This window comes from Lampetra planeri, chromosome 37 (assembly GCF_965212315.1).
Source record: "Lampetra planeri chromosome 37, kcLamPlan1.2.h2, whole genome shotgun sequence".
Lineage (NCBI taxonomy): Eukaryota > Metazoa > Chordata > Hyperoartia > Petromyzontiformes > Petromyzontidae > Lampetra > Lampetra planeri.
The window spans coordinates 1,935,710-1,963,656 of record NC_136143.1 but is presented as its reverse complement, the minus strand read 5'-3'; the positions used below and the strand labels follow the sequence as shown (position 1 = coordinate 1,963,656).

Sequence of the window (27,947 nt, the reverse complement as noted above, 5' to 3'; positions counted from 1 at the left end):
AATATGGTTTGGGGGGGGAAGAGCTTTGTGACGTCATATTTGAGGGGGGGGGGTCTGATTTTTTGTGACGCCGTGTGACGAGGAGGGGTCACAAATCGTCCAAAATCGCGTGACGTCATTTATGGACGGCCCCTAAAAATACCGTAATCAATCATTAATTGAATGGAATGCCATCAGTCCGCATTATCAGTAGGCTGTGGGAATGGCATTGAGAGAGACACGGAGACCACACGCAGGCGAGAGAGACTTTCATTCACAAGCTGTGATGATGCAATGTCAGTGTGGGGCTAGGGCCGGACTCGTCACGCCTCGGGGTCAAATAATGACAACGGAGTGGCGGCGGCGGCCTGCAACGATGACATGGAACGCGTGCGAGAGAGGGAAGCCAACGTGGGAGACGGAGCCATTCCTTGAGCCGGTGAAGCGCGAACATCAGGCGCGTGGCGAGCGACATTAACATAATATATGCGAGCGAGCGACGTATGGACAACCTTAACAGAAGCACACTAGCTTCATTAACATAATATATGCTCTCATTAACATAATATATGCTCTCATTAACATAACATATGCTCTCATTAACATAATATATGCTCTCATTAACATAATACATTGCGTCATTGGCAGCACATGGTGCCGTTGCCCGCGGTGACAGCCAATGGCAGCGCGGAGCGGGCGACGCCGTCACTTCCAGGCAGAGAGTTTGTAGGAAGCGCTGTGCGAGTGCGTGCGGTCCAAACGCCGCACGGGCCCTTTGGGTTATCTTCAGTCGGTTAACACATCACACACATACACTTCGTGTGTGGATATGTATAGTTATATAGTGTGTCCGGCTATCGACCGCTGCTTGGCACTCGCGCTAACGGTCTGGTGAAGAAGGCTCCACGCCGAGTCGACGGGGACCGCTTGTTGTGACAGTCGGAGGGAGCGAGGGGGTTACCGCCACTCAGCGGTCAGCAGCGTCGGTCATCAGGGTCATCAGAGTGTCCCTCTCAGTGGGGAGGTCACTCCACCGGGGGAGGTCGGTGACCTGCGGGTGACCGGTGGATGCGCCGAAGGTCGGACGGACACACGTGAGTGTACAGGTGATACACGTGTGTGTGTGTATAGGTGAGACACGTGTGTGTGTGTACAGGTGAGTGAGACACGTGTGTGTGTACAGGTGAGTGAGACTGTGTGTATACATGTGATACACGTGTGTGTACAGGTGAAACACGCGTGTGTGTGTATGTACAGGTGAGACACGTGTGTGTGTACAGGTGAGTGAGCACGTTACAGTATTTCGAGCGGACGTGCATCATACTTATTCTCGTAATCATCATCCAGCCTTGGTCAATCCACTGCTGGATGATGGCCTCCTCCCCAATCCGTGGCTACCTCTCCCGACCCCGCGAAGATGTAACTCCGTCTCGTCGGTGGGTGACAGCAAGCAGTGGCATCCATCACCCCGTGCTGCGGATCGGCAATTTAAAGATGACGTCATAATACAATTACTATTATGACGTCATTTGCCGTGGTGATGAAATCGAGGACAGACCAGGTATCGAGCGGCTCATCAATGAAACGGCGACGTGAGTCCGTGGAGCCGAGGCTGACGTTCACAATTAGTGTGTGGGTCAGATGGTGTGAGCAAGTAAACTGTGTCGTACACCCTCCTCCACCCCGACACAGCCAGTGAACAGAGTTGTCACGTGACGAACGAACGCGAAGTTTTTATCACCGCTTCACCACCGGTATAAACTTCTTGGTTCTTTCGGTAAAGTCACGTAGAAGGGAAATAATAAAATAATAAAAATAAAAATAATAAAATTGAATTCTCACGACGTTTTGGCCACAACGCAAGCAGCCGACCTCAGGTAAAGAACAGGTCCTTTGTCAAGGCGCCCTTCCTCCCCTAACCCAGCTTAAATATACGCTGCCAAGCTTGGTGGTGTTCATTCAGATGCTGTCTTTCCGACAGACCTGTTCTTCACCTGAGGACGGCTGCTTGCGTTGTGGCCGAAACGTCGTGAGAATTGTATTTTATTATGTTGTATTTTTATTATTTTATTATTACCCTTCTATGTGACTTTACCGAAAGAACCAAGAAGATGAATCCCTGCAGTCACGAAGGCTTTAAATCGAAATTTCACCGGTGTCAAGTTTGGTCACGTGACAACTTCATGAATTGGCCGTGTCGGGTGGAGGAGGGTTTCACGACCCAACGACTGACGATGAATCGTAACGTCGGTGGCGAAGGCCTCCGCGTTGAATTCAGCTCGACCCCGTCGAGACGGCCGCCCACCACGTCGCGAGGTTTACTCGTTGAGCACAGGTGATTTGCCACGGCCGATGTCTGGGTGATCGTGCCGGCCAGGTATGAGAGTCAACGCCATGTCGTGAGGCCTGTTTAGCCAGGAAAGCCTCACTGAGCCTCGTGACTGAAGGGCCGACCAGGTTTGGGCTTCATTCAAGAAGTATCCCTCTGGGGCCTACAGCATAACGACCAGTCTGTAGAAACACAGCAGAATCCTGTGCATCCCATAATGCTGTGCATTCATTAAATATAGGCACCAAATCCCATATACAGCGACTGTCAAGCAAATGAAAACCTTACTACAAAATAAATGGCACCTAAACAAAAAGTACAAAATACAAAATAGTGTTTACATCATTAGACCTCCTTTGCCAGTACCAAAATATAATAATAGGGGGTTTCCCCTTTTGTCTGGCAACGAAACTGAAACCTTTTTACAAGGAATTATATGTGCATTAACCACAATACTTGTGGTCAAAATGCAAACAAAAAACACACTCTCATAATATCTGCATTGTCCTTGAAACTGATTGGTCCACACCAGAGACGGCTTTCTTTTGAGCCTCGTCTCCATTGGTGCTAGACCAGAGGACGCCAAAATGCGTACAGCTCAAAGACAATTGTGGTTAATGCACACATGATTCCTTGTAAAAAGGTTTCAGTTTTGTTGCCAGAAAAAAGGGGAAAAACCCTATTATTACACAAAATAGTGATCACAATAAAGATGACGATAACTGTCACGCTTTTGGAAAAAAGTTTTGGACCTTGGGCTTTTTCTGTCCTTGGCTCTGAGATTTGGGATGCTCTCTGCCTGCCAAACTGCACCTTGCCACTGAGATTCTTCTAGTTAGAAAGAAACTAAAACTTCCTAATTTTCAAGGATATGTTAGACAAAATCATTGTGTGTGTGTTTTTGTATACATTTTACTGTAAGGCGCACCTGAAGCCCTTTACCGTGTCTTTGTGCCTTACAAAACGTCAATACATAAATAAATGAACTGAAGGTCGAATGCGACTTTGAAACTCCCTCTCCGTGGCCAACCGCATGCAGACACCCTGCCGGAGCGTTGTCCAAGCGTAACGTGAGCAGGAAGCGGTGTGTAGACTGGGCAGAGAGTGGCGCGTGCAGAGACGAGAGCGGCCGAGCGCGCTGTGGCCAGGTCGCAAACACCATCCTCCGGGACCCGATTAGTGCGCCTAAGATGCTCGCGGTGACGGATAAGTATCGTTAGCGGGCCGCTGTCAAGTGGTCGGCCATGTTTGGTCGCGGCCCGTTTGATTTGTGTGAAATGAAGTTGCGGGCCGTAGATTCTGCGAGCCCGGCGGGTAACCCGAGTGTCCACGGCGGGTAACCCGGGTGTCCATGGCAGGTAACCCGAGTGTCCACGGCGGGTAACCCGAGTGTTCACGGCGGGTAACCCGAGTGTCCACGGCGGGTAACCCGAGTGTCCACGGCGGGTAACCCGAGTGTCCACGACGGGTAACCCGGGTGAGATCGGCAGCTCGCAAGGCTCGTCGTGTCGACGTGGGCAGGATCAACTCGCTGTCCCCTTTGTGTCTTCCTCAGCATGGCTGCCGGCATAGAGGAGGGGACATTGACAACGCCCGTGAGTGGACACCAAATGCACCCCCCACCTCTCCTCTCCGTTTCTTATTCATTTTCAATCCACTGCTGGATAGGGCCCTCCCCACGCCGTGCGGGTATGCGTGGGAGTTATTTGACCGCGCTGCTGAGTGGGTGCGGGTCGGTGCAAGAGCCGTGTTTACATGCACCAATGTGACATTCAAACAGAGCGCCCCGTATACATTCAGCGGGCCTATGACCGACTTATCCGGAGTGCGCCCGATCTCATGAGGCCTCGGCAGCTAAGCGGGGTGGGGCCTGGATAGTGCTTGGGCGGGCGACCGCTGCCGTGCGCAGGTCGTCATGTCGTGGTGGAGGGCCCTCATCCGGCAGTGGATCCACGGAAAGCGCCGTACACGTTTAATATTCACCACGCCGCTGTTTGCAGGTGTCGCCCGAGCACGACCCAGACAACGAACATTTCTCCTTCCAGAACGACTACCCTCCAAACCCGCAGCAACGCGGCACCATGCTGGGTGAGCAATGCAAGGACAAATGATCCCCCCTCTAGCCTGAACAGACTGTTGGGGCAAGTGCTGTTAGTGAGCGGCGCCTATGAAGGCTGGCACGGCACACAGCATCACGCCCGGCCGCCTTTTTTTTGCTCCCTCGTGGCGATGTTTACACACCGCAACAGGTACTAATTTGAGTCGACCGATAGTTCGATTCCCGCTCACGGCCAACGCCGCGAGCCTCAACTTCACGCGAAGCCGCTGTGTCATCACAAAGGTCGCCTGCTTCACAGGCCAATCAGGAGCTACCATTTAAGTATTTATTCACCTGGGAAGCCCACTGAGCTATATAGCTTTTTTTCAGAAGCGACCTGTCCAAAAATAATAGCTTACCAAAGTGGCGCATCGCGTGGACAGTTATAGTAGCCAAATACTCTAAATGCAAGTTGATTCTAAACTTGAAAGGAAAAACCAGAGGACCCGGAGAAAAATCCATGCAACTTTAGGGAGGCCATGTAAACTTCAATTATACAGGCGTCAGGTTTCAGAAATGAACCCACGACCTCCTGCATACCAGGCGAAGGAGTTAACATCTCGCCACCACTGGCTATTGCAAGCCGAGTGACGTCGTGGGTGAATGTGTTCAGGGAACAGACCCAATGTTCTCCTCATGCGGGTTGTGAAATTACAGCACGCAAAGGTGCGCTTCTGCTGCTACCGCTCACAAGCAGCAAGAAGGCAAGACTCCCATCATGCCTTGCGCGCAATGTCATGCTGACACCGCTTTGCCTGCTCATTGATGGGGCTGGGAGAATTTTAGTACATGCCGTGTAGTGGTCACATGACATACATGCAAGGGATGATGGGAGTCATGCCTTCCTGCCGTTTGTGAGCAGCGGTAGCAGCACACGTTTCTTACGTGCTGTTACTTGTTATTGTTTACAGCCCGCACATAGATTATTCTGTTGTGTTGATGGGTTTTGTTGTCGCTTATGGAACGGGTTTCCGATCGAGCATGCGGTTTACTGACCCTCAATGTCCACGCTGGCTGCAGCATTCCTGTCGGGTGAAGAGCGCGACTTGTACAGTGAGCACAACGTCAGATTCTGGATGAACTCGGGAACCGCTCCCCACGACAGCCGGGTAACTCGCACAAGGCATCCGCAATCCGTCCGCCGCCCGCCTGCCCGCTCACTCACTCTCACCCACAAATCACTAACTTGCGTAAAGACCACGCGCGGCAATGTCGCCCCCACTGGCAGACTATACCCATCCGTTAGGCATCGCACCTTCGGGATGCCATTGGGTGATGAGGATGGTGCAAATACCAAATACGGCGCGATTGGGTGTTTAAAAGTTTGTAACCTCAACTCGCCACGGTGGCGAGATGTTAACTACCTCGCCTGGTATACAGGAGGTCGTGGGTTCCAACCTGGCCCTGATGCCTGTTGTATATATTTGGAGTTTGCATGTTCTCCCTGTGATCGTCCTCCAGCTTTTCCCTCCACATTTATAAACAAGCGTTTAGAGTATTTGGCTGCTATAAATATCCACATGATGAGCCACTTCGTTGTGCTGTCATTTGTGGCCAGGTCGCTTCTAAAAAAGAGCTACATAGCTCAGTGGGCCTTACCTGGTAAAATAAAAATCGTTACAAATAATAAAATAATCTCTGTGTTTTTGTTCGTGTTTCTTGTGCCAGCCTTTCGGGAATATTATGAAACACCTGAAGGAATTGTTTCCTGGCGCCAGCCATAGCACGTCCATCATGAAGTTCCTCGCACACGTGGTCCGCATCGAATGTGAGTGACTCGACGTTCATCTTTTTCCGGGATTATTCGACGCAGTCAAAGCCTGGCAGGGCCTCTAGGCGAGCGGGGGGGGGGGGGGGTCAGTAGGCAGCGTCGCAGGTTTAAGTATCAGAATCTTTATCAGAATCGGAATGTTTATTTCTACTGGAGAAATCCGATGAGCTATGAAGCTCTTTTTCATGAATGTCTGGTGGGGGCGGGTCAGAAAGTTACAACAACAAACAATAAAAAAAAATTATAGGACTGCAAAGTATAGGAAAGGTAAGCAAATTACTAAGATAAATACGTTAAATAGATAATGTAGTAATAACAGTCCCAGATCCCACTAAGACAACACCACACAGCGTCTCTATAGTGATGCACTCAGAGACACGAGGAGAAGGAGGCACTCTATTTATCACAGCCTTCACAGGGTACAAGAGGGAACTACACTTTCAGTCAGGACAGCCGACAGACTTGGCTGACTGTCAACGCCGAGAAGGTGAAGACGGTGACGAAGACTCCAGCAGCCCGACGGGATTCCACTCCACGCAACAGCCCCAAACGTTCGCTCGGGGTCCCCTTTTATCCTCCCGGTGCGGCCTCGTTACTCCCCCGGCCACGCCCCCCTTCCAGAACCTGCTCGTGGGTTCCCCGCTTACCTCACATGCCCCCTCTATCACCTTTGCCCTACATCTCTCTCTGCTTATCACGCGATTTGCTGACAGGCAGGGCTGCTGCAACCGCAGATCCCCTTTTCTGCCAGCAACCAGCGCTATGTTCCATAGTGACCCATTCCATGTCACTACACCTCAATACAATTGCACTTACAAATGTAACTGTCAATACACGGGTAAGGATAAAAGTTACCCAGAAGGGTAAGCAAAGGCATCCTGTTATCTGCACTCCTCAGCGCTTGTTTGTCGATAAAAGAGAATTATTTTTTCTTCCCCTCTGTTTGGTTTTTCGCCGGTCCGCTGTGGGATCCGGTTTGGCCCGAATGTTTGAACCAGCTCACCAGACCCCTGCTCCGGGTTTAACACAAACCACTCAGTAGGGAAGTGCCGAACGTCACTGAATGTTTGAGAATAAACCAAAACAAAAAATTTGTCATCGTAGCCAAAGCCGTCGATGCCTCCAAACCTTGCCCAGGAGAAAGCCTCGGGGAAGCTTCCTTCCGTTAATACGATATCTCTCTTGGCCTTTCCCAAGCGATAGGCTGCGTTTGCACGGGGGAACGGAATGGAGTGTGGCGTGTGGACCCTAGAGGCCGCTAAGTACGGGCCACGTTTTACGTGGGCTGTGTTATCCACGGTCAACACTCGATTATGAGAGGCGATTGTGGGGATAGGTGGCCCGGATAGAACAAACAACACGGATAATGCCAAACGCGGGAGATAATCTACGAGCGCGTACCTACGGTAGAGAGTTTCGAGTTCAACACTCTTCGGATAACGGGGGCAAGGGGGTGAAGATAAGACGGAGAAGGCGTCGTCCGTTTCCCTCGCTTGTCACAGCAGTCGACGAGTGGGGAGCAGATAATAATGACTCAAACCAGCATGCTCCGTCGAGGTTTCTTTTTTTCCGTAAGCACAGTTAACTTGCAACCTGGATACAAAGGTAGAGGTGCAGCCCCGCTATACAGAGCGCCTCTACGGGTTATTGAGGCCTGCTCTTCGACGCTACTGGCCAGACATCTTCAAACTGGTTGTCGTACTCGCGGACCGCTAACTGCCACACCGCTGCATAATTCCGGCACGCGCTCCGCGTAACGCGTTTGTCATCACGCCCTCCGCCGTGCCTCGCTGTCGGTGGTCCGCAGATCACACGGAGAGCATCGTTCGTCTGTCGAGCTTCTGCGACCTGGTGCGCTGGTTCGGGCCCTTCAGGGAAATCGTCTACAATCAGAAGAAGACCTGCGTGTGCCTGTGCAACGTGAGTTCCGCTCGTGCAGCCACGTGGGGATGGGACGCCGGGCGTGCGACCGAACAGACGGCCCGGTGGGAATTACGAAATTAGCGACAGAAACATTCGTCAACCAAGCGTGTTTATCTTGGTCAACGATGACCGTGAGTGGATGATAGTTGTCGAGCGTGACGATGACTCCCGCTGCCCACTAATACCACCACCACGACCATCATCATCACTATCACTATCACCATAATAATCACTGCCATCATCACCACCATCATCTACTCACCAGAGACCAGAGTGCGACTGGGACGAGGTGAAACTAACGAGTCTGAATGAAGACGGAGACTGAGGTAACTTAGTAACGTCATCGGAGACCTCGGTGCCCTGAGGAAGACCGACGATGGTAACTGGCTGTGGATGCATTGACAAAGATTTACCTGGTTCACTGGCTGGGAAGGAAATTGTGCGCCCCTCTCACCAACATTTAATCTCTCAACGCCGAGGCGAGGCTCAACCTCACCACACTGAGACAAGACTAAACCTCCCCACACAGAGACTGAGATTGAGACTAACACAATCCTCGCCGATGAACAAAGTGATTCTGTGTTGTCCTCTTGATGTTGTCTTCCCGCACTAGCTGGAGTTGCTCATGACGGAGTCACAGGTGCTCGTGTCGAAGCAGAAAATGAGGTATGGGCAGAGGAAGGAGCACACAGATCGGAGGTCAGAGGTTAGCGATGCAGAAGCACTGGAGTTGGGCGGCTGAGGGCAAGTGACATGGCCAAGCGGCACCACGTTTTTCACCGTAGTTCATGCCCAGCGGCCGCCCTGGTTAATACCGTTCACCATAAATACTACGCGCCATGCACTTCACAGTACACGTTAAAGATTCCGCGACATTTTACGAAAACACAGGAGGCCGTGTGTGCCAGCATCGTGGTCCACATTTGCCAAATTAGTAAAATGACCTCGACGATTAAGTGGGAAAAGCCACGCGGCAACATCGCCCTCTACCGTGAAACGAATGCAGACAAATACCGAAGCACGGCCCTCCGTGTTGGCCTCGCGCTGTGCGAGCGGCGCAATTACGATGTGCTCATGGTCTGATTTAATTTTTAGTGCCATTAGCCGGCACTTATTTCTTTCATCAATTTGACGGTCGCACGATGGATTGTTTATGAAGCACAGGTCACATGTCTGACCACCACGTATCCGCCCTGACCAATGAACCACCCCCACCCAGTGCAGTACTTGTACACGCTGGAACTGGCATCGTCCATAGATGTTCACATATTTGACTTCTTCACAAATCCGACTGTACCTGAGTCCCCAGCGATTAGGATATCGAATACGCGACGTCGTATTGTACCCTGTGCCATGGGATGTTGCCAACGTGCCATCGTGATCACACTGGACTTGCAGTGTAGGGATCGCCGGTTAGATTTGATCTCCCGGCGTGCCAGTTAAAACAATGGACACGTTTATTAGGTCCCACCACCTCTGTCCACCCAGCAGTACAAATTACTTCACTGCAGTCAGTTGATTGTAAGGCGGCATGTGGTGGGGTAAAGTGTAGGTGCTCCCATACCTTTCAGGATTTCTGCTCAGCGTGGAAAAGTATTCAAAAATTCCCCGGTGGCGAGATGTTATCCCCCCCGCCTGGTATACAGGAGGTTGTGGGTTCAATCCCGACCCTGACAACTCTATATTTGGAGGTTGCATGGATTTTTCTCTGGATCCAGTTTTTCCCTCCACATTTAGAAACATGCGTTTAGAGTATTTGGCTCCTATAAATTTGCACGTGATAAGCCACTTCGTTGAGCTATCAATTGTGCCCAGGCCGCTTCTGAAAAATAACTTTCTAGCTCAGTGGGCCTTAACTGGTAATACAAATAAAAATATAGTTTAGTTTATTCCAAAATTCCCCCTCGAGGGGCTCTCTAGTGCTTCCTCTGGAGTGGACGGTGGATGTCCCTCTGCCACACCGTCCGCCAGCGGTGGCACGAGTGAGCAATTGCAGGGGCTGCGCCTTCACCTTTGCGCCTTTGCCACGCCCCCTTTCCCCTTAGCTGGTTCGCGGGTCACATGAGCAGCGCGGCGGCGGAGGAGAAGCTGCGGGGGCAACCGAGCGGCACCTACCTGGTGCGCTTCTCCGAGTCGGAGCGCGAAACGGGCAGCTTCGCGCTGTCCATCAATGTCGCTGACGGTGGTGGCACGGAGCACGTGACCATCCAGGTGAGCCCACTCCACCGCCCCACCTCCACCTCCTCTTCTGCCACGGCGACCGGGGTCCATCCTGCCGCGGACCGTTTTCCCCCACTGGTTCGTTGCAGAGGTTCGCGGTTCGATCCCCGCGGCCGCCCTGGTTAATACTGCCCCGGGCTATTAACCGTTAATGCTGCACGTTGTCTGCTTCGCGGCGGATGTTAAAGATACCACGATGTTACGTATGTATGTTGAACTGCTTCCGCGCCGTACGCAGCCAACTGCCAATCGGAGGTGCAATCACGAGTGAGAGGAAGCCAAGTGTACTGATGTGCGGTGGTCCACATTTGCCAAATTATAATACTTGTCTGCAAAATAATGATGATAATAGAGCCCCCCGATTTGTAGGCCGGTGCTGCCTGCAATTTGTGGCACACGGCGACAGCTGCCATGAGGGGTCCCCTTGGCGAGACCGCAGCAAGGCACTGGAAGTCTTGCGATGAGAGGTGACGTGAGGTGCTCGTGAATTGCCGAGGCATCTTAGCCTCCTCACAAATGCAGTTCCTTATTTTTAACGTAAACATCGGCGTGGGAGTGGTGGTGCAGTGGTTAGCGCAACTTTACGATGAGCCCAACTGGCTGGGTTCGATTCCCGGCAGCGACTAACATCGGTGGCCAGAGGTGACATCCGTGCCGGTCCTAGACCCCAACCCCTGCTTCACCAACCTACACCGACCATTGTGGTGAAGTATGGTTAATAAAAGCGTGGGGAAGCAGTGCAGTGGCACGAGTAAATTAAGGCATCGGTAGCATGCCTACGTGTTAAACGGTATCGTGTCTACGTGTTAAACGGTACCGTGCCTGCGTGTTAAACGGTATTGTGTACATCTCTGCCATTGTTTCTGCCATCATCAACATTAACTCTGATGTGGGCCTCACCATCGCAGACAACTCAACTTCCGTGGGTTCGTGTACCGTGGTTTCGTGTACCATGGGCTCGTGTACTCTGGGCTCGTGTACCGTGGGTTCGTGTACCGTGGGTTCGTGTACCGTGGGCTCGTGTACCGTGGGCTCGTGCGCTCTGTAATCATTTCCACCGTTGTCTTCCCCGCGAGCCATTCCGCTGATCACTTCCTCTCAAGCTCTCTCCATCCTGTTTCATTCTTGAACGTTCTTCTTCGGTTCACTGAACGCCCCCCTTGCGTCCTTGAAGTCGTCAAGCAGCATTCTCCTGTCTCTGCCTCTTGGTGATTTTGCCAACATTCTTATCTTTCATAACTCGACGACTGCCAGGCTTCACGCCTGTTAGGAATGTGCCCAATCCACACGTTTAGCTTGCCTCGTCTGGGTGATCGGCAGGAACTGATTTACTTTTGCCACGTGTATTCATATACTTGATCTATTTTTACATTTCCTATACTTTGCACTCCAGTCATTGTTTGTAAAGTTTGTTATAACTGTCTGACCCGTTAAAAAGTGCTTCATAGATCATCGGATTTATCCAGCATCAATAAAGATTTTGAATCTGATCATCAACTTGTAGTAGATGCTCACCGCCAATATTGTGATTCATCACTCATTATTGGGTTATAGATTTCATTCGGACTTCATGGATCTTCACCTATCCTCAAGCCGTCCTCCGCCGTGTCTAAATGCTACATTCGTTTGCGTGAGAATTATTCTCACTGCCATTAACAATAATAACTGCCGCGTCGGTGACTGTTTGTACACCGCTTGGCCATCTGATTTGTTTGGCTGTGCAGGGGGGTGGAAGGTTTCACGACAGATATTTTTCCTCATCATTACGTGGTGTGTATGAATCATACACATCATCATCAGCCTCATCAAACACAGCATCATCATTAACATCAACAGCCGCCGTTCGCTACTAACTTGCGGTGATGTCAACACTGCGCTTGTGCCAGGCTATGTGCACTTTGAGATCACTTGAAGTGTTGAAGGCTCGCTGACAGGTGATCACGGGACAGACGCAGCTGCCATGGGTTGACTGGCTGAGATGACTGGCAGATCCATCAGCTGTGTCCCCCACCATGTCAACTTGCTGTGTTTTAGCCACCCAGTATTCTGTACGTTATTGTGAGCATTGCTCCTCTGCTCTCCGTCGTTGTTGGAGAGCAACTGCCTCCATCTGCCCAGTAGCATCCTTCACAAGCCTCCTCCATAGAGGTTGATCTTGACACCTCTGGTACCCGTCATTGCCAAGTCCACTCATCCTTCTGTACCAGATCAGTCCATCTTTTCTTGAGCCCCCTCTATCTGGCTATACAGAAGCTGCTTGGGCATGCACTGGCTGGGCATGTAGGCCGCGTGACCCAGCCAACGCCTTACCTGCCGGAGGAGCTCACCGATGATGGTACTGTGTCCAGACCTGTCAAAGATCTGTGAGCTCCTCACAAATTCCAGTCTGCAGGTTAAACCCAGGATGCATCGTAGGCAGGCCAGCCTGAATGTTTCAAACCGACGCAGCGTCATCACCGGCATCGCGCGTCATCACCGGCATCCTTCCATCCTTCCTTCCACAATGTCAATCCGTCAAGCGGTCACCTGTTGAGAATGCGTCCGATCGTTTGCCCTTCCCTGGATTGTTTTGTCGAGACTTCTCTCCTCGGGAAACGCCTCTCTAGAACCTCCCCGCGTTACTCGTTGGTCTCCCCTCCCTCCCCTCCCCGCGCACGCCGTCTCGCTCGCTCGCAGGGCGACCCCAAGATGGTGAACTCTGAGGTGGCGGCGAAGAGAGACGATCCCAACCTGTGGCTGCAGTACTGTGCGGACAGCGACGGGCGCACGTACCCCAGCCTGCCCGTGCTGATGAACAAGCGGCTCATGGAAGACTCCTTCCACGATGACCACGAGGACACCGCCTGCGAGACAGCGTGCCCCGACCTGCCGCTCAACGCCATATTCAAGGCCTACAAGAACAAGACCTGAGTCTCACGGCGATCGGCGGTGGGGGTGAGGCCTGCATCACGTGGGGCCGTCTGCGTGCTTCGGGAGCATTTTTGCCCCGCGTACCGGTTGTAAAACGATCACTTTTTTGTACCCGTCATCTCCGTCGTAGTCAGCCGTCGTCCGTACACTGCATGAAGGTCTCCCTAAGCCGTCGCCGTCTCTCACCGTCTCAGTCTGCACGGAGCCGGCAGCGTCGCTCCATCTCTGCGGCGGTGTCCTCCTTGCCGGTCTCCCTCCTTGCCGGGCTGTGAGCGCCCGACTCGCAGTCAGACGTTTCGTCCGGCTCTGCAAGCGTCCGTAACTGCACTGATCGAGTACCGGAGGGGAGTATTTTCGACCTCACAGCCACTGCGTTTGTAGTTTTAGCGCCACGCTCCCGTCACTTCTCCCACTGCCAGGGGCATATTACCGAGGCAGAAGTGGCAGAGGTGTGAATGTTAACGTTTATTTGACCACCAAAGTTATTTTTTTTATTTCCTCTTTGGCTCTCGGTAAGGAATAGGTTCCCCACTCCTTGCTTACACCTCTCACGCCTCTTGCCAACACTGAACTGGACCCATTCAACAGGGGCGCAGCTATGGGGCATGGCAGCGAATGCGACGCATCGGGGCACAGTTGGCCACAAGGGGGCCCCGAAGCAACAGATAAACAAGTAACAAAATGTGAAGAAAACGTATTTAGAAAAATATGAATACAAAATTACCTGCGATCTACCGTGGACCAAGCCCGTATCAATAGAGCAGCATCGAGTTGTTTGATCCACCTCTTTGAGGAAATCCTCGAGTGATGGGCTGGCATGAAAGACGCAACGATTACTTAATTGTGAGTATTGAAACATTTACATCTTTTTGTTATTAAGACCGTCACCGTGAGACTGGTGTTGTGAGATACCTCACAACAACATATAGTCCTAGCCTACATGCTATTGTATACTGGGTTAACAACGATCCGTAGCCATTTCAGTAAAAGTGAGTCGGGAGAGAGGAGGGGGGGTCACAGTTGGACCTTGCATAGCCCCCCCCCACCACATTGAAATAGGGAGTTGTGCCCGTGCCATTCCACTTCACTCACTCTCAACCGACGTCACCCTCACTGAACCTCACTCACTCTTACTTCCCGCTCACCTGCCCTTTCCACATATGCATGCACGTTGAACTTCTTTCGCACCGTACGTACCCAGGCCACGCTTGCAAGCGAGACTTCTCCTCGCCTCTTGAGCTCTCGCCTGGTCAAACGAAACAAACCCGACTTGATTCTGCCACGCTCACCCCTACCGGAGGTGGTCCTCACCGGCAACGTATCTGCCTCGCCGCACGCTACCCCTGCCATCACTTGCACTCGTTGATCTCTGGCTGTGCCCTCACCAGCTTCATTTGATCCTCACCCAGTCTCACCTTTTCCAGCGTTGCCTGCATTACTTTGCTTTCATCCCTCAGAACCTGTAAGCAGAATTAAAATCAGAATATGTATTTAGACTGCCATTCGATGAGCTATAATATAAAGCTCTTTTTCACAGATCTCCAGTAGGGGCGGGTTATAATGTTACTACAACAAACAATGCTGAAGCACGATATCAGTGAAAAGTACAAGAAAGGTAAACAAATCAACCAAACACAAACAAATACAACACATCCTACCAGGCAAAGCCCACTGAGGGATTCACTCATTCTTTTAGAAGCCACCTTATGCATTCGGGCCTAACTTCCTTGCTAATGTCAACAAACAACTTTGCTAATCTTATCCAAGGCATGCTTTTTCAACGGTTCTATTCAACTTCACCTGTGTTTGTCGTGGTCAAATCTTGTAATCAAAAGTTAGTCTACTTCCTGTTGTCCAATCAATTCCACATGTTGCACACGAACTCAGATCCGGTGACAATTCATCAATTAATTGCCTCCTTTCAAGCAATTACAATTTTTGTATGGACGGCTTATTAATGATATATTTTTGTGTAGGTCAAAAACACCGTTGTCCCTAAACTGTGGAATCGGCTCGCACAAAAAGCATAGACGTACTTTTCGATCGTGAGTCAAACGAAGTTGTTTATAAAACCGTTTTTTTTTACTTTTTTTAAGGAGTTTATTTTATAACAGAAATTCAAGTCGGCTTTTTTGAGTTCAGTATTTTGTGATACTGGTGCTGATACTGGACATATTCGAGGAAGAGCTTTATAGCTCATCGGATTCCTCCAGTAACACATTCGTTAGGAACAAGACATTTAACCGGTGACGTTTTGGGCAATGACCCTTCTTCAGAGCACAGAGAGGTTGAGTGACATTGCCCAACATATACTTTTTAAGGTCGCGGTGTTATTGACGAACGTCTGGAGTTTTAAAAATACATTTTGAGTTCACTTTCTACGAAGTATTGAATGACGTCACGGTCCAGATAGCCGGTTCTTGATTTTGCTTATTGGTGAGTGTAATGTTTCCAGGTTTATCCCGTTAATATGATGTACAGTGAGGGAAAAACGTATTTGATCCCCTGCTGACTTTGTACGTTTGCCCACTGACAAAGAAATGATCAGTCTATAATTTTAATGGTATATTTATTTGAACAGTGAGAGACAGAATAACAACAACAAAAAATCCAGAAAAACGCATGTAAAAAATGTTATTAATTGATTTGCATTTTAATGAGGGAAATAAGTATTTGACCCCTCTGCAAAACATGACTTAGTACTTGGTGGCAAAATCCTTGTTGGCAATCACAGAGGTCAGACGTTTTTTGTAGTTGGTCACCAGGTTCGCACACATCTCAGGAGGGATTTTGTCCCACTCCTCTTTGCAGATCTTCTCCAAGTCATTCAGGTTTCGAGGCTGACGTTTGGCAACTCGAACCTTCAGCTCCCTCCACAGATTGTCTATGGGATTAAGGTCTGGAGACTGGCTAGGCCACTCCAGGACCTTAATGTGCTTCTTCTTGAGCCACTCCTTTGTTGCCTTGGCCGTGTGTTTTAGGTCATTGTCATGCTGGAATACCTATCCACGACCCATTCTCAATGCCCTGGCTGAGGGAAGGAGGTTATCACCCAAGATTTGACGGTACATGGCCCCGTCCATCTTCCCTTTGATGCGGTGAAGTTGTCCTGTCCCCTTAGCAGAAAAACACCCCCAAAGCATAATGTTTCCACCTCCATGTTTGACGGTGGGGATGGTGTTCTTGGGGTCATAGGCAGCATTCCTCCACCTCCAAACACGGCGAGTTGAGTTGATGCCAAAGAGCTCCATTTTGGTCTCATCTGACCACAACACTTTCACCCAGTTGTCCTTTTAATCATTCAGATGTTCATTGGCAAACTTCAGTCGGGCATGTATATGTGCTTTCTTGAGCAGGGGGACCTTGCGGGCGCTGCAGGATTTCAGTCCTTCCTGGCGTAGTGTGTTACCAACTGTTTTCTTGGTGACTAAGGTCCCAGCTGCCTTGATATCATTGACAAGATCCTCCCGTGTAGTTCTGGGCTGATTCCTCACCGTTCTCATGATCATTGCAACTCCACGAGGTGAGATCTTGCATGGAGCCCCAGCCCGAGGGAGATTGACAGTTCTTTTGTGTTTCTTCCATTTGCGAATAATCGCACCAACTGTTGTCACCTTCTCACCAAGCTGCTTGGCGATGGTCTTGTAGCCCATTCCAGCCTTGTGTAGGTCTACAATCTTGTCCCTGACATCCTTGGAGAGCTCTTTGGTCTTGGCCATGGTGGAGAGTTTGGAATCTGATTGATTGAACGCTTCTGTGAACAGGTGTCTTTTATACAGGTAACAAGCTGAGATTAGGAGCACTCCCTTTCAGAGTGTGCTCCTAATCTCAGCTCGTTACCTGTGTAGTACCGTCGAATACAGGTCGACACCCGGGGTTGAGGCACACTGAGTTTTATTACAACAACCGTCGTGACATACACACTTGAGGGGGTATCGGCCCCCTCACCCGTCTTTCTGGGGACACCTCTCCTAGCTAACCCTAGCCTGCCTCAGAGTCCTCCTCTCGTGGACTAGGGGAGGCTATCTTGGCCCGACACTGGTCAGTCGGGCCCGGTACTCAGAGTCCAGACCAACCCTGGCTCTGGCTCTGGCACCACGCCACTGGCTCGAGCCTGCGCGGTCCTGACAAGGACGGCGTAGCAGGGGGAGACCAGGGCTCTATCTGGGACGTCTTCCGTCTTCTCTTCTTAGCTAACCCAACTCTCTCTAGCCCCCCGATACATTCCCCTTTTATACATCCCCCTCCCTGAGGGGTGGGGCCCCGGGGGATCGTAACGTCCGAAGCGCGGACGTCGTAGAGGGCACCTGCCCGTGCACTGACGTAGCCCCGCCCACTGTGCTAGTTTCCCGTTGGATCCCATACATATCAGCTCGACACATATTCCCTCCGTAAGACCCCTACATCACCCCCCCCTGTACAGCTCGCAGCCGTCCCGGCTGCAACATCGACAATAAAAGTTTATTCAGCCCTCGATACCCCAGCGTGTGCCTCATTTTTTTTCAACAATAACGCAACGAGCAGAACAACAGGAAGAAAGAAAAAAAATAATCCGACGAACCCCCCCCGCGAATAAATACGAAAACCGTAGGACGAGCGTATATACACGTGTATCTTTACCTGGAGTCCCCCTCCAGCCCCCCACAGACGACGCACAACACACACAACACACACAACACACACAACACACACAACACAATAATCGTACAACGCAGCGCGGCACGTGCCGGGAACACAGCACGGACGCCCCACACCGTGAGCACAACATGCGAATGTACACCGGAAGGAGAAACCACAAAAGACTCAAAAAAAATTTTTTTTCTTCTCTCTTTTTTTTTCACAAGAGTCTGCGCATTTTTGCGCGCGTCCTCGCCGCCGGCCCGTCACACGGGACAGGCGCGGCCGGCAGGTCGTCGGCCTGCAGGTCGTTGGCCGGCAGGTGTTCATCACAGAGCGAGTCTGTTGCCGACGTCGCAAGACCCTCAGCATCACCTGCAGGGGTCGTCGGGCGTGAGCCCGTCACTCCCGGTGCGCCTGGGGGTGGGACAGCCGGCAGCACGTTAGGCGGGAGCAACGGAGAAGACCCCTCTGAGTCGGACGCCCCCCCACATGCTTGGCCACGCGCGTGTGTAGTGGGATCTCGCACCGCAACGAAGGGTTTTAGCCTGGCAGGGTGTACAAACCACCGGCGCCTCCCCCATTGAATGCGCACGCACTGAGGTCTCAGGACCTCAACCACCTCGACGGGACCCCGCCACGGTCGCAGCAGTTTAGAGGAGGACGCGAGCGGTACCTGGGGACAGTGCAACCACGCCCTGTCCCCCGGCTTCCACTGTATTACATGCGCGCGACCCATTCTGAGGCGCTCATTAGCCCTCTGCCGCCTGGCAGAATTTTGCATGGCAGCATCCCGAGCCTCCGTTAATTTTTCCAGGTTGAATTTAACGTGTTCGGCCAATTGAGTTTTTCCTTGCGGCGCCGGGATCTGCAGTTGGGCCTGAACAGGTGGCTCCGGTTCGCGGCCATACATAAGGAAAAAGGGGGAAAATCCCGTCGCAGTATGGGGGGCCAACCGGTATGCTGACAGGACCCCCTGAATTTTCAAATCCCAATCCGTCTGTGAGTCAGAAACGTGCTGCGACAGCATCGACGTGATGGTACGATGCAACCGCTCGACCATCCCGTCGGTTTGTGGGTGATATGGAGAGGTGCGAATCTTTTTAGTGCCAAGGATGTCACAGACCTGTTTGAGCAATTTGCTTGAAAAATGTTTACCCTGGTCGGTCAGCAGCCTCTCGGGAGCACCTTTGTCAAGGACGTATCCCTGGACAAAGGCCTCCACGATGGCTGCCGCCGACTGGTTGGCCAGGGGCCAGGCCATAGGCCAGCGCGTGAAATATTCAACCCCGGTTAGCAAATACCTATTTCCCCTAGGGGTGGCGGGGAACGGTCCTAGAATGTCCAGCGCGACGAGTTCGTTCACCCGGGAAACCCTGATAGATTGCAGGGGCGGGTTCGACTCCTTCGCTGGTGGTTTGCGCTGCGCACATCTAGGGCACGATGCTAACAGATCCCCGACATCCCTTGTCATGCCCGGCCAAAAGAAATCAAGTTGGAGCAAGGCCAGGGTCTTTTGGGTACCCAGGTGGAGGAGGCGCTCGTGAGCGGCCCACACCACCCTACCCCGTAACCCCGAAGGGACCACTAGCCGGTGGCGATGGGATTTCCCGTCCCAATGCATTAACAACCCACCGAGCATTTCCCATGCGTCGGCATCACCCCTCCCCCGCCCCCGGTCCCTGACGCGGCGGCGCAACGCAAGGAGGGAAGTATCTTCCATTTGCAACCGGCCCCATTCCGTAGCAGGCAACCCCAACAGGGAATCAGAACCCTGTTGTGCGATAGAATTAGTCATTGATGCTGCGTCATCAGCAGCCGCCAAGACCGGGACAGGCAATTCAGCAGGATGCCTGCACCGACCCGACCCCAGGAGGCATGCGCATTCGGGGGTGGTCGGCATGCGTGACAGGGCGTCCGCGTTGGTGTGGCGAACGCCCTTACGGTACGTGGTCTGAAAATCAAAATCCTGGAGAACCTCCAGCCATCGAGACAATTGTCCCGATGGTTGTTGGACTCGCAGGGCGTACTGTAGCGCTGCATGGTCTGTACGGACGGTGAAACACTGTCCGTACAGATACGGCCGGTACTGCTGGATGAAGTAGACAATTGCCAGCAGTTCCCGACGCGTGACACAATATCGTTGCTCCGCCGGAGACAACACTCGGCTACCGTACGCGACCACCCGTTCGACGCCCTCGACCACCTGGGACAGCACGCCCCCAATACCTGTGTTGCTCGCGTCAGTATCGAGCACAAAGGGTTTTGAGAAATCTGGATAAACCAGGGGAGGGGCATTAACCAGAGCGTCCCGAAGTGAGCGAAACGCAGCCTCCTCCTCCTGTCCCCAATAGAAACGGACCCCCTTTGACGTCAAAGCGTGCAGGGGTTTAGCAATGGTGGCAAAGTCCGCGACAAAACGTCGGTAGTATGACGCGAAACCCACAAAGCTCCTGACCTCTCCCACCGAGGTGGGAGTCGGCCAGGAGCTGACGCACTGCGTTTTGGCGGGATCGGTAGCAATACCCGAGCGCCCTACGATGTGCCCCAAATAACGTACCGATTCGCGCAACAAATGACACTTTTGGGGTTTAAATTTCAAATTAGCAGCCCGCATTTTGAGGAAAACGGCCCGCAACCTCTGGAGATGCTCGTCGAATGTTCTGCTAAAGACGATAACGTCGTCCAAATAGATTAAACACGAATCCCACTGCAATCCAGCCAAAACCAATTCCATCAATCGCTGGAAAGTCGCCGGCGCCGAGTGTAATCCCATCGGCAACCGGTTAAATTGGAAGAGACCATGTGGCGTACGGAAAGCGGTTTTAGGCTTAGATTCATCATCCAGAGGAAGCTGCCAGAATCCCGAAAGCAAATCCAATGTGGAGAAGAATCGCGCCCCCGCCAAGGCGTCGAGTGATTCATCAATACGGGGAAGCGGGTATGCGTCAGCAACGGAAATTTTGTTGAGGCGGCGAAAATCGACGCAAAACCGCAACGATCCATCCTGTTTCTTTACCAGAACGATCGGTGCTCCCCACGGGCTGGTAGAGGGAGAAATGATATCGGCGGCTAACATGTCATCAACAGCCGATTTGACATGGTCCTTCTCGGCGGGACTCAGCCGGAAGGGATTTTGGCGTATGGGCGCGCTGTCACCAGTATCAATATGGTGACGCAGCAATTGGGTGCAGCCCAGATCGAATTTGTTTTGACTAAACACATCGGCGAATTCGCGCAATAGTGTCCTAAGTTTTTGACGCTCTACATCCGACAGGTCCGTCGATCCCGCACAAAGCGCCTCAAGCCACCCTTCATCGGTGTCCGAATGTGGAGTCGGCAGAGTGGCAGCATGCACGTGATTTGCGACAGACTCCTCACAGGGCACCGGCGTTGCGTGAGCAAGCACGGTCCCCTGGGGAATTACCACGGCCTGCGACCCCACATTGAGGACCGCGATGAAGGGGTCCCCGTCCCCCCTTACAATGGTCTGAGCGGGAATCAAATGCGGCCCGCTAACCCCAGCCCTAGATGGGCCGAGCAGGACACCCTGGTCCCCAACACCCTTAGCGAAGGGCCTACGAAGCTTCAGGGGTACCAACATTTGTGCCCCTGGCGGCACGCGAACCGTCTGAACTACAAACGCGGGTACCGTCGCGAGCGCCGAACGATCCGTAGTAGGGGAAGGCAAAAACGCCATCCGCCGTCCCGACGGGAGTTCAATGCAACCCTGATTAATCATGATCCGAATCGGCATCTTGCCCAAGAAATCCGTCCCCAGCAGGCACGGAACCGCCAGCGAGGAGGACACAAAAATAGGGCCGGACAATTTAATATCACCGATCGAAATTTGCGCGCGAATCTGCCCCATGATACCCAGTGAGCCCCCATTAGCAGCGTAGAATGGCACATTAACCGGTAGCAAGGGACGACTTTGGACAGGGAGAATGTTGTATATTAGTTCCGAAATGATGGTTGTCGACGCACCTGTATCGACGAGGATACGCACTTCGACCCCGTCAATATACCCTACTACGGCCGACGAGCCCGACGGCGCAGCTAGAACGCGATGGGCCAACACGGACCACTGGGCTGGTTCGAATTTGGTCCCCATAGTGGTTCGTGTTGGCCCCATGGTGTGCAATGTTGGCCCCCCGTTCGTTGCGGTGTGTACATGTGTAACGGGTGTGTGCTTTGGCCAAACATGTGGGGTGCCGCGACTCGCCGGGTCATGTCGGTGGAGCTTGGGAGGAGGAGGAGGAGGGCCGGCGTCCCGGCGAGGCGTCGTCCCCCGCTGTCGAGGGGAACGGCACCCCAAGGCGACGTGGCCCCGGACGCCGCAGTTATAGCAGTGCGGGAGCGCAGGTGGTGAAGACGGGCGGTCGGGGCGGGTCGGGCCATCCCGGTCCGCCCGCGCTCCCATCCGTTGCTGCTGTCGGAAGTCGGCGGCGTAGACCTCCTCCGTCGGTGAGGTGACGGCAGCCACCGTACGGCCGGCAGCTGCCCTGCTGGCCTTCCTTCGCTGCGACAGGAGGTTGGCGTGGAGGAGGCGCGCCGCTTGGAGGGAACCCATCTCCACGTCCTCCTGCGCGACGATGGCGACGTCCAGGTCGTCCGCCAGCAGAAGGATCTTCTCGGTGACCATGGCGTCGACGCCTTGGTCATCCATACGAGGGAAGGCCGTCTTTGCGAGCGCCAGAAGGCTGGTACGGTAGGCGAGGGGCGACTCCTTCGCACCCCGCTGGCGGTCGTAGAATCGCTGCCTACACTCGGCCGATGGTCCGTAAACCCCAGCCAGCAATTGCAGCGCCATCTGAAGAGTAGAGCGCTTGTCCCTCGATGCGGACGTAAGAGCGGCGAGGGCGTCGCCGTCAAGGAGCGCCGGTAGTGCGCAGAGGGCTTCGTCGTCTGACCACCCCGCCATCTCTTGATGCGCGAGGAAGCGCCGCTGAAATCCCCCCCAGTCGCCCTCCTCAGCCACGAACTCCTTCAGCGGGGGTAGTCTTTGGTGTAGTGCCGCGACCGCCGTGGAGGGCCGCACTTTGATGTCCCCGCGACTCGGCCGAGCGTCAGCACGAACGGCAGCTGTAATCGCCTGTCGCGCAGATAGTGACGCTCCGTCCGAAGGCGGTGACGCGGCAGCTCCAGCGGAGTCGATGTCGGACCCCAAGTTGAGGTTGGCCACGCCCTCGGCAGCTGCTGCGGCGATGGCGGGACTTTCAAAAGTGCCGTCGTTAGAAATGGCGGGAAGGTGCAACGGCCGTCGGCTGTCCTCGCCTCGCGGTGGTCCAGCAGCCCCCAGCCGAGTGATGGTCTCGAGTGTGGCGGCAGCAGCGTATAGCAGCTCCGCCAACCTCGCGTGCGCCAGCCGCAGCCCGTCGGACAGCGACTCCCCTTCCTCCCGATGGCCCGGTAAGGACGCATTCGGTCCCGGCTGCTCGTTGGCCCCCTCAGCCGTCTCTGGTACCGCACTTCCCGCGGTGTCCTCCGCCTCCTGCACCCCGGCCCGAGCTGTTCGGCGCGTGTCCATGTTCGTTGTTTACTTCTGACGCCAGATGTAGTACCGTCGAATACAGGTCGACACCCGGGGTTGAGGCACACTGAGTTTTATTACAACAACCGTCGTGACATACACACTTGAGGGGGTATCGGCCCCCTCACCCGTCTTTCTGGGGACACCTCTCCTAGCTAACCCTAGCCTGCCTCAGAGTCCTCCTCTCGTGGACTAGGGGAGGCTATCTTGGCCCGACACTGGTCAGTCGGGCCCGGTACTCAGAGTCCAGACCAACCCTGGCTCTGGCTCTGGCACCACGCCACTGGCTCGAGCCTGCGCGGTCCTGACAAGGACGGCGTAGCAGGGGGAGACCAGGGCTCTATCTGGGACGTCTTCCGTCTTCTCTTCTTAGCTAACCCAACTCTCTCTAGCCCCCCGATACATTCCCCTTTTATACATCCCCCTCCCTGAGGGGTGGGGCCCCGGGGGATCGTAACGTCCGAAGCGCGGACGTCGTAGAGGGCACCTGCCCGTGCACTGACGTAGCCCCGCCCACTGTGCTAGTTTCCCGTTGGATCCCATACATATCAGCTCGACACATATTCCCTCCGTAAGACCCCTACACCTGTATAAAAGACACCTGGGAGCCAGAAATCTTTCTGATTGAGAGGGGGTCAAATACTTATTTTCCTCATTAAAATGCAAATCAATTTATTACATTTTTTGACATGCGTTTTTCTGGATTTTTTTGTTCTTCTGTCTCTCACTGTTTAAATAAACCTACCATTAAAATAATAGACTGATCATTTCTTTGTCAGTGGGCAGACGTACAAAATCAGCAGGGGATCAAATACTTTTTTCCCTCACTGTACATGCTTGATGTTGCACTTAGGTGGGTCGGTTTGACCTCGTGGTAGCGTATGTGACTGGCAGTTAGCAAAGCTGTGAGAACCAAGAACAGTACTCAGGGTCCATAAAATCGTCATTATTGTTATCATCTTTTTTTTAATCAAAAAATGTCCAGTGCAAGTGTGTATTTTTGTACCTGTGCATAACATTCCGCGTACCGTCGTAATCATCGTGTGACTTGCCACTGCTGGAGCAACGCCCTGCCCCCTTTGTCTCCCTTGGCTCATCTTGTGCGGCGGCAGCAGCCACAGGAGCTGTCCTGAGTGTTTGTACTTCATATTCCTGGCGTCTCGCTTCCGACGTCTTCCTCCGCTTATCTTGCCTTGGCCGTATCCACTCCGTGGTTTTTTTGTATTAAGTTTCGCAACGTTGATTACATTGGTCAACACACTTGTTCTGGCATAAGGTATTCCAACGGTTTTAACGTAATTTTGGGGTGCTGATTCCAAATCTGGCATCAGTTTTTGTTTATCACATCAGGTTTTTGAGATATCAAATATTGCATTTTCAATAAAAACTGCATAAGAAAAATATTAAATAAATGTGGATATCTACATAAAATTATATTATAAACACACTATCCTAAAAATACAGCACCATATTTTAACGCTAAAGCAGTCACGGACTCGCAGCAACTTGCAATCATAAGTGACAGAGTTAATTTCGGGTAAAATCAATGAAAATGGGGTATGCCGATAGCATAAAAATGAGATGAGATTTGGAATCAGCACCCTGAAATTAATCTAAAACAGCTGCAAAAGTCCAGGCCAGAAAAAACATGTTTATTTTTTGTTGACCAGTGTTAGCGAAGTGAAACGGAGTGGTGCCGCCTGGTGTTGGTGCGTGCGTTGCCAAGTTGTGGGCCTGCGTTTGTCGTAGTCATTGACGTATTTTTATAATAGATATCCTTAAAAATAAACTTTTACGTACGCTTTGCCTTCAAGATCCATTGTGTCTCGCTTGACAGTGTTGCATCTGTCACGTTTTGAATTCGAGGCTCCATCGTGAATGGTAAACAAGCTAAAGGCAACTTCTTGCCCACGCCGCTGCTGGCAGAAGACGCCCTCGAGAGCTCCTCGAGCGGTTGTTTTTGGTCTCCTCTTCCACACGCTGGCCAGACGTCTCGGAGGAGGTGTGAGTAGCCACACTCTGCCCCACCACCACCACCGCGTGACACGCCCATCGACTGCGGCGTACCTCCTCGCTGGGCGGACAGAGGCGTCGGGGAGTTAAATAAACGTGCCGCTTGCATCAACTGCCGCGCCTGTGGATGGAAACGGCCCTCCGGTTTTCCCCTCCACATTTACAATGAACATCACGCGTTGAGAGTATTCGGCTGCTATAAATTTCCACACGGTCATGATAAGCCACTCCGCTGTTCGACACAGCCACCTTCGCCCGCTGTACCTGGCCGTGGCGGTGGCTCTGTGATCTCACATTAACATGCTAATCTCTCACATTAACATGCTAATTTCTCACATTAACACGCTAATCTCTCACATTAACACGCTCATCTCTCACATTAACATGCTAATCTCTCACATTAACACGCTAATCTCTCACATTAACATAGCCACCTCAGCGCGCTCGCTGTGGAGGCCGCTCACCAATCTAACATTTGGGCTAGGCCCATTTTAAACCTTTATAACTAGTTTGCCTTTAGAAGCTAACCCCCTTTTCCTGATGACGACCGCTTGTGTTGCGATCGAAACGTCGTAGTTTTTGGTTATTTTCTTTGAACCTATCTACGTGTCTTTACCGAAAGACCCAAAGAATATGAATTCCTGCAGTCACGAAAGCTTTAAGTCAAAAGAGAGGAGGTGTTTCTCATGACGCTATACCAACCAATGGGATTACTCGATCCATGGATCGATTGGCAGTGAATCAACAGTGATTAACCCGAAAAGTATGATGTTTATTATATCCTTACGTCAGATTTTGTATTAAAATGACGACCATTGTATTCTGGTGTTTGTTTTTGTCTTAAGCTTGATTTTGAGTATCCGATTTTGTGTTAAACTTTATTCAGTGGGTGTATACAAAGCAAAGGTATTCTTACGTCCGATTGAATATGACACTTGCTTCTGTAAGTGTAGACACAATTAGGGGTTCATTCCTTCGCTCTCCAGCACTTATAAATACAATTCTGCGTATGCATTTATTCTAAACACGAGCCTTTAGTCAATCTACTGCTGGATGAAGGCCTCACTTGGCCTTCGCCCCCTCCTCTAATTCACCACCATCAGCATCATCAGCCAGGGTCTATGCACTCCTGGATTAAGGCCTCCCCAAGCCTTCACTAATACATCAGCAGCAGCAGCAGCCATGATTAATCCACTGATGGCTGATTAGCTGGTCAATGCACTGGCCTCCGCTCACGACCGCCACTGACACCAGTGGCCTCTTGACAACGCACACACGCGGCTGCTGCCCTTCATGAGATCAGCAAGTTCACAGAACCACGCGGAGCGGCACCCGGCAGCTGGCACCAAGAAGCTCTGCCCCGAATCACCGTCGTCACTCAGCGTCGGGGACTCTGGCCCCCCCCCCACCCCGGACTCTCGAGAGCGAGTCGAGGAGGAGCCCGATCCGTGCTCCCTGCGTGAACACGGAGGCCGGCACGCGGCGCTGGAGGTGGGCGGCGGAGTGGGGCTGCGGGGAGCTGCACGCGGATCCGGGCACTGCCCCTCGGCGCCAGCGACAGCGCCCGCGACGTGGCACTCGTCGACGAAGAGCGACACTCCGTTCAGCTCGGCCAGGGAGCCGAGTTCCACCATCAGGGACCCCACCTCCCCGTGCGTGGAGAACACCCGTGAAGCGCACGGAGCCGAATTGCGCACCGTGCGCTGTGGTGCCACAGCGACGGGGCCGCTCTGCCGAGCCAGGGAGCCGCCCGGCTTCCACCACTGCACTGCCCCCCATCACCCCCCCCCACATAAGCACGCACCCGCACCCACGTAGGGCCTCGTGGTCGGGTCACCTACCATGAGTTTTCACCCGAGGGCCCCCTCGGGGGGTTACCCCACGGTTTCTCAGGGCCAGGGAATTGGACAGGACCCTTCCCAGGCCAAGTAACACTGCGGCGCCGTGGGCGGATTTGAGATCGCACGACCACGGCGAGCTCAGAGAGCCCCGCAGTTAGAAACGCATACAAACACAAACACGGGTCAGCAGGGCAGATAGCTGGGATCAGGACCCGGGGCGACTGATTGGTCGAAAGGTCAAAGGCCGGCGGGATCGCAAAAGAGCGGGAAATCCTAGGCTCAGGATTGGTCGAGAGACCAAGGCGGTCGGGACGGGGGCGCCTAGCCTTTGATGTGAATAGTTTAAAAGAAAACGCAGGGGCAGTAGGGAACTCTCTTCTTCTGGAGTTTTGACACGGAGTCAGCGACAAAGGAGTCATCGGGCGAGCCGCTAGATTGTCTGCAGGACGATCTGAGCGCCGCAAGGTCACCAAGGTCTACAGACGGTATCGTATTACGCGCCTTACAACACCTCAGAGCGGAGAGTAGGATCCGTAGGAGAGGGTTAGTTCGGGTTAAGGACGAGAGGAAAGCGGTTTAACAGAGAGCGCAGCATAGAATAGGGCTGCACGCCACCAGAGTGTGGGTTAGAAGCGCCTTGCTGGCCCGCACACACACACGGGTGGCTCGGTTGGTTAACAAGGGCTAATAAAATCTCGAGCGTAGTAATAAAA

At 52.7% G+C, this 27,947-nt stretch overlaps 1 protein-coding gene across 1 annotated transcript; it reads left to right on the top strand.

The window, feature by feature from the left end:
• Window positions 1-612: 612 nt before the first annotated feature.
• Window positions 613-27,947, top strand: LOC144730875 (uncharacterized). The gene is made up of 9 exons (XM_078611674.1): window positions 613-1,073; window positions 3,864-3,903; window positions 4,309-4,396; window positions 5,427-5,515; window positions 6,075-6,174; window positions 7,985-8,097; window positions 8,714-8,766; window positions 10,146-10,311; window positions 12,997-27,947. The coding sequence occupies exons 1-9, from the start codon at window positions 1,048-1,050 to the stop codon at window positions 13,228-13,230; spliced, it is 909 nt and encodes a 302-aa protein (XP_078467800.1). The 5' UTR covers window positions 613-1,047; the 3' UTR covers window positions 13,231-27,947.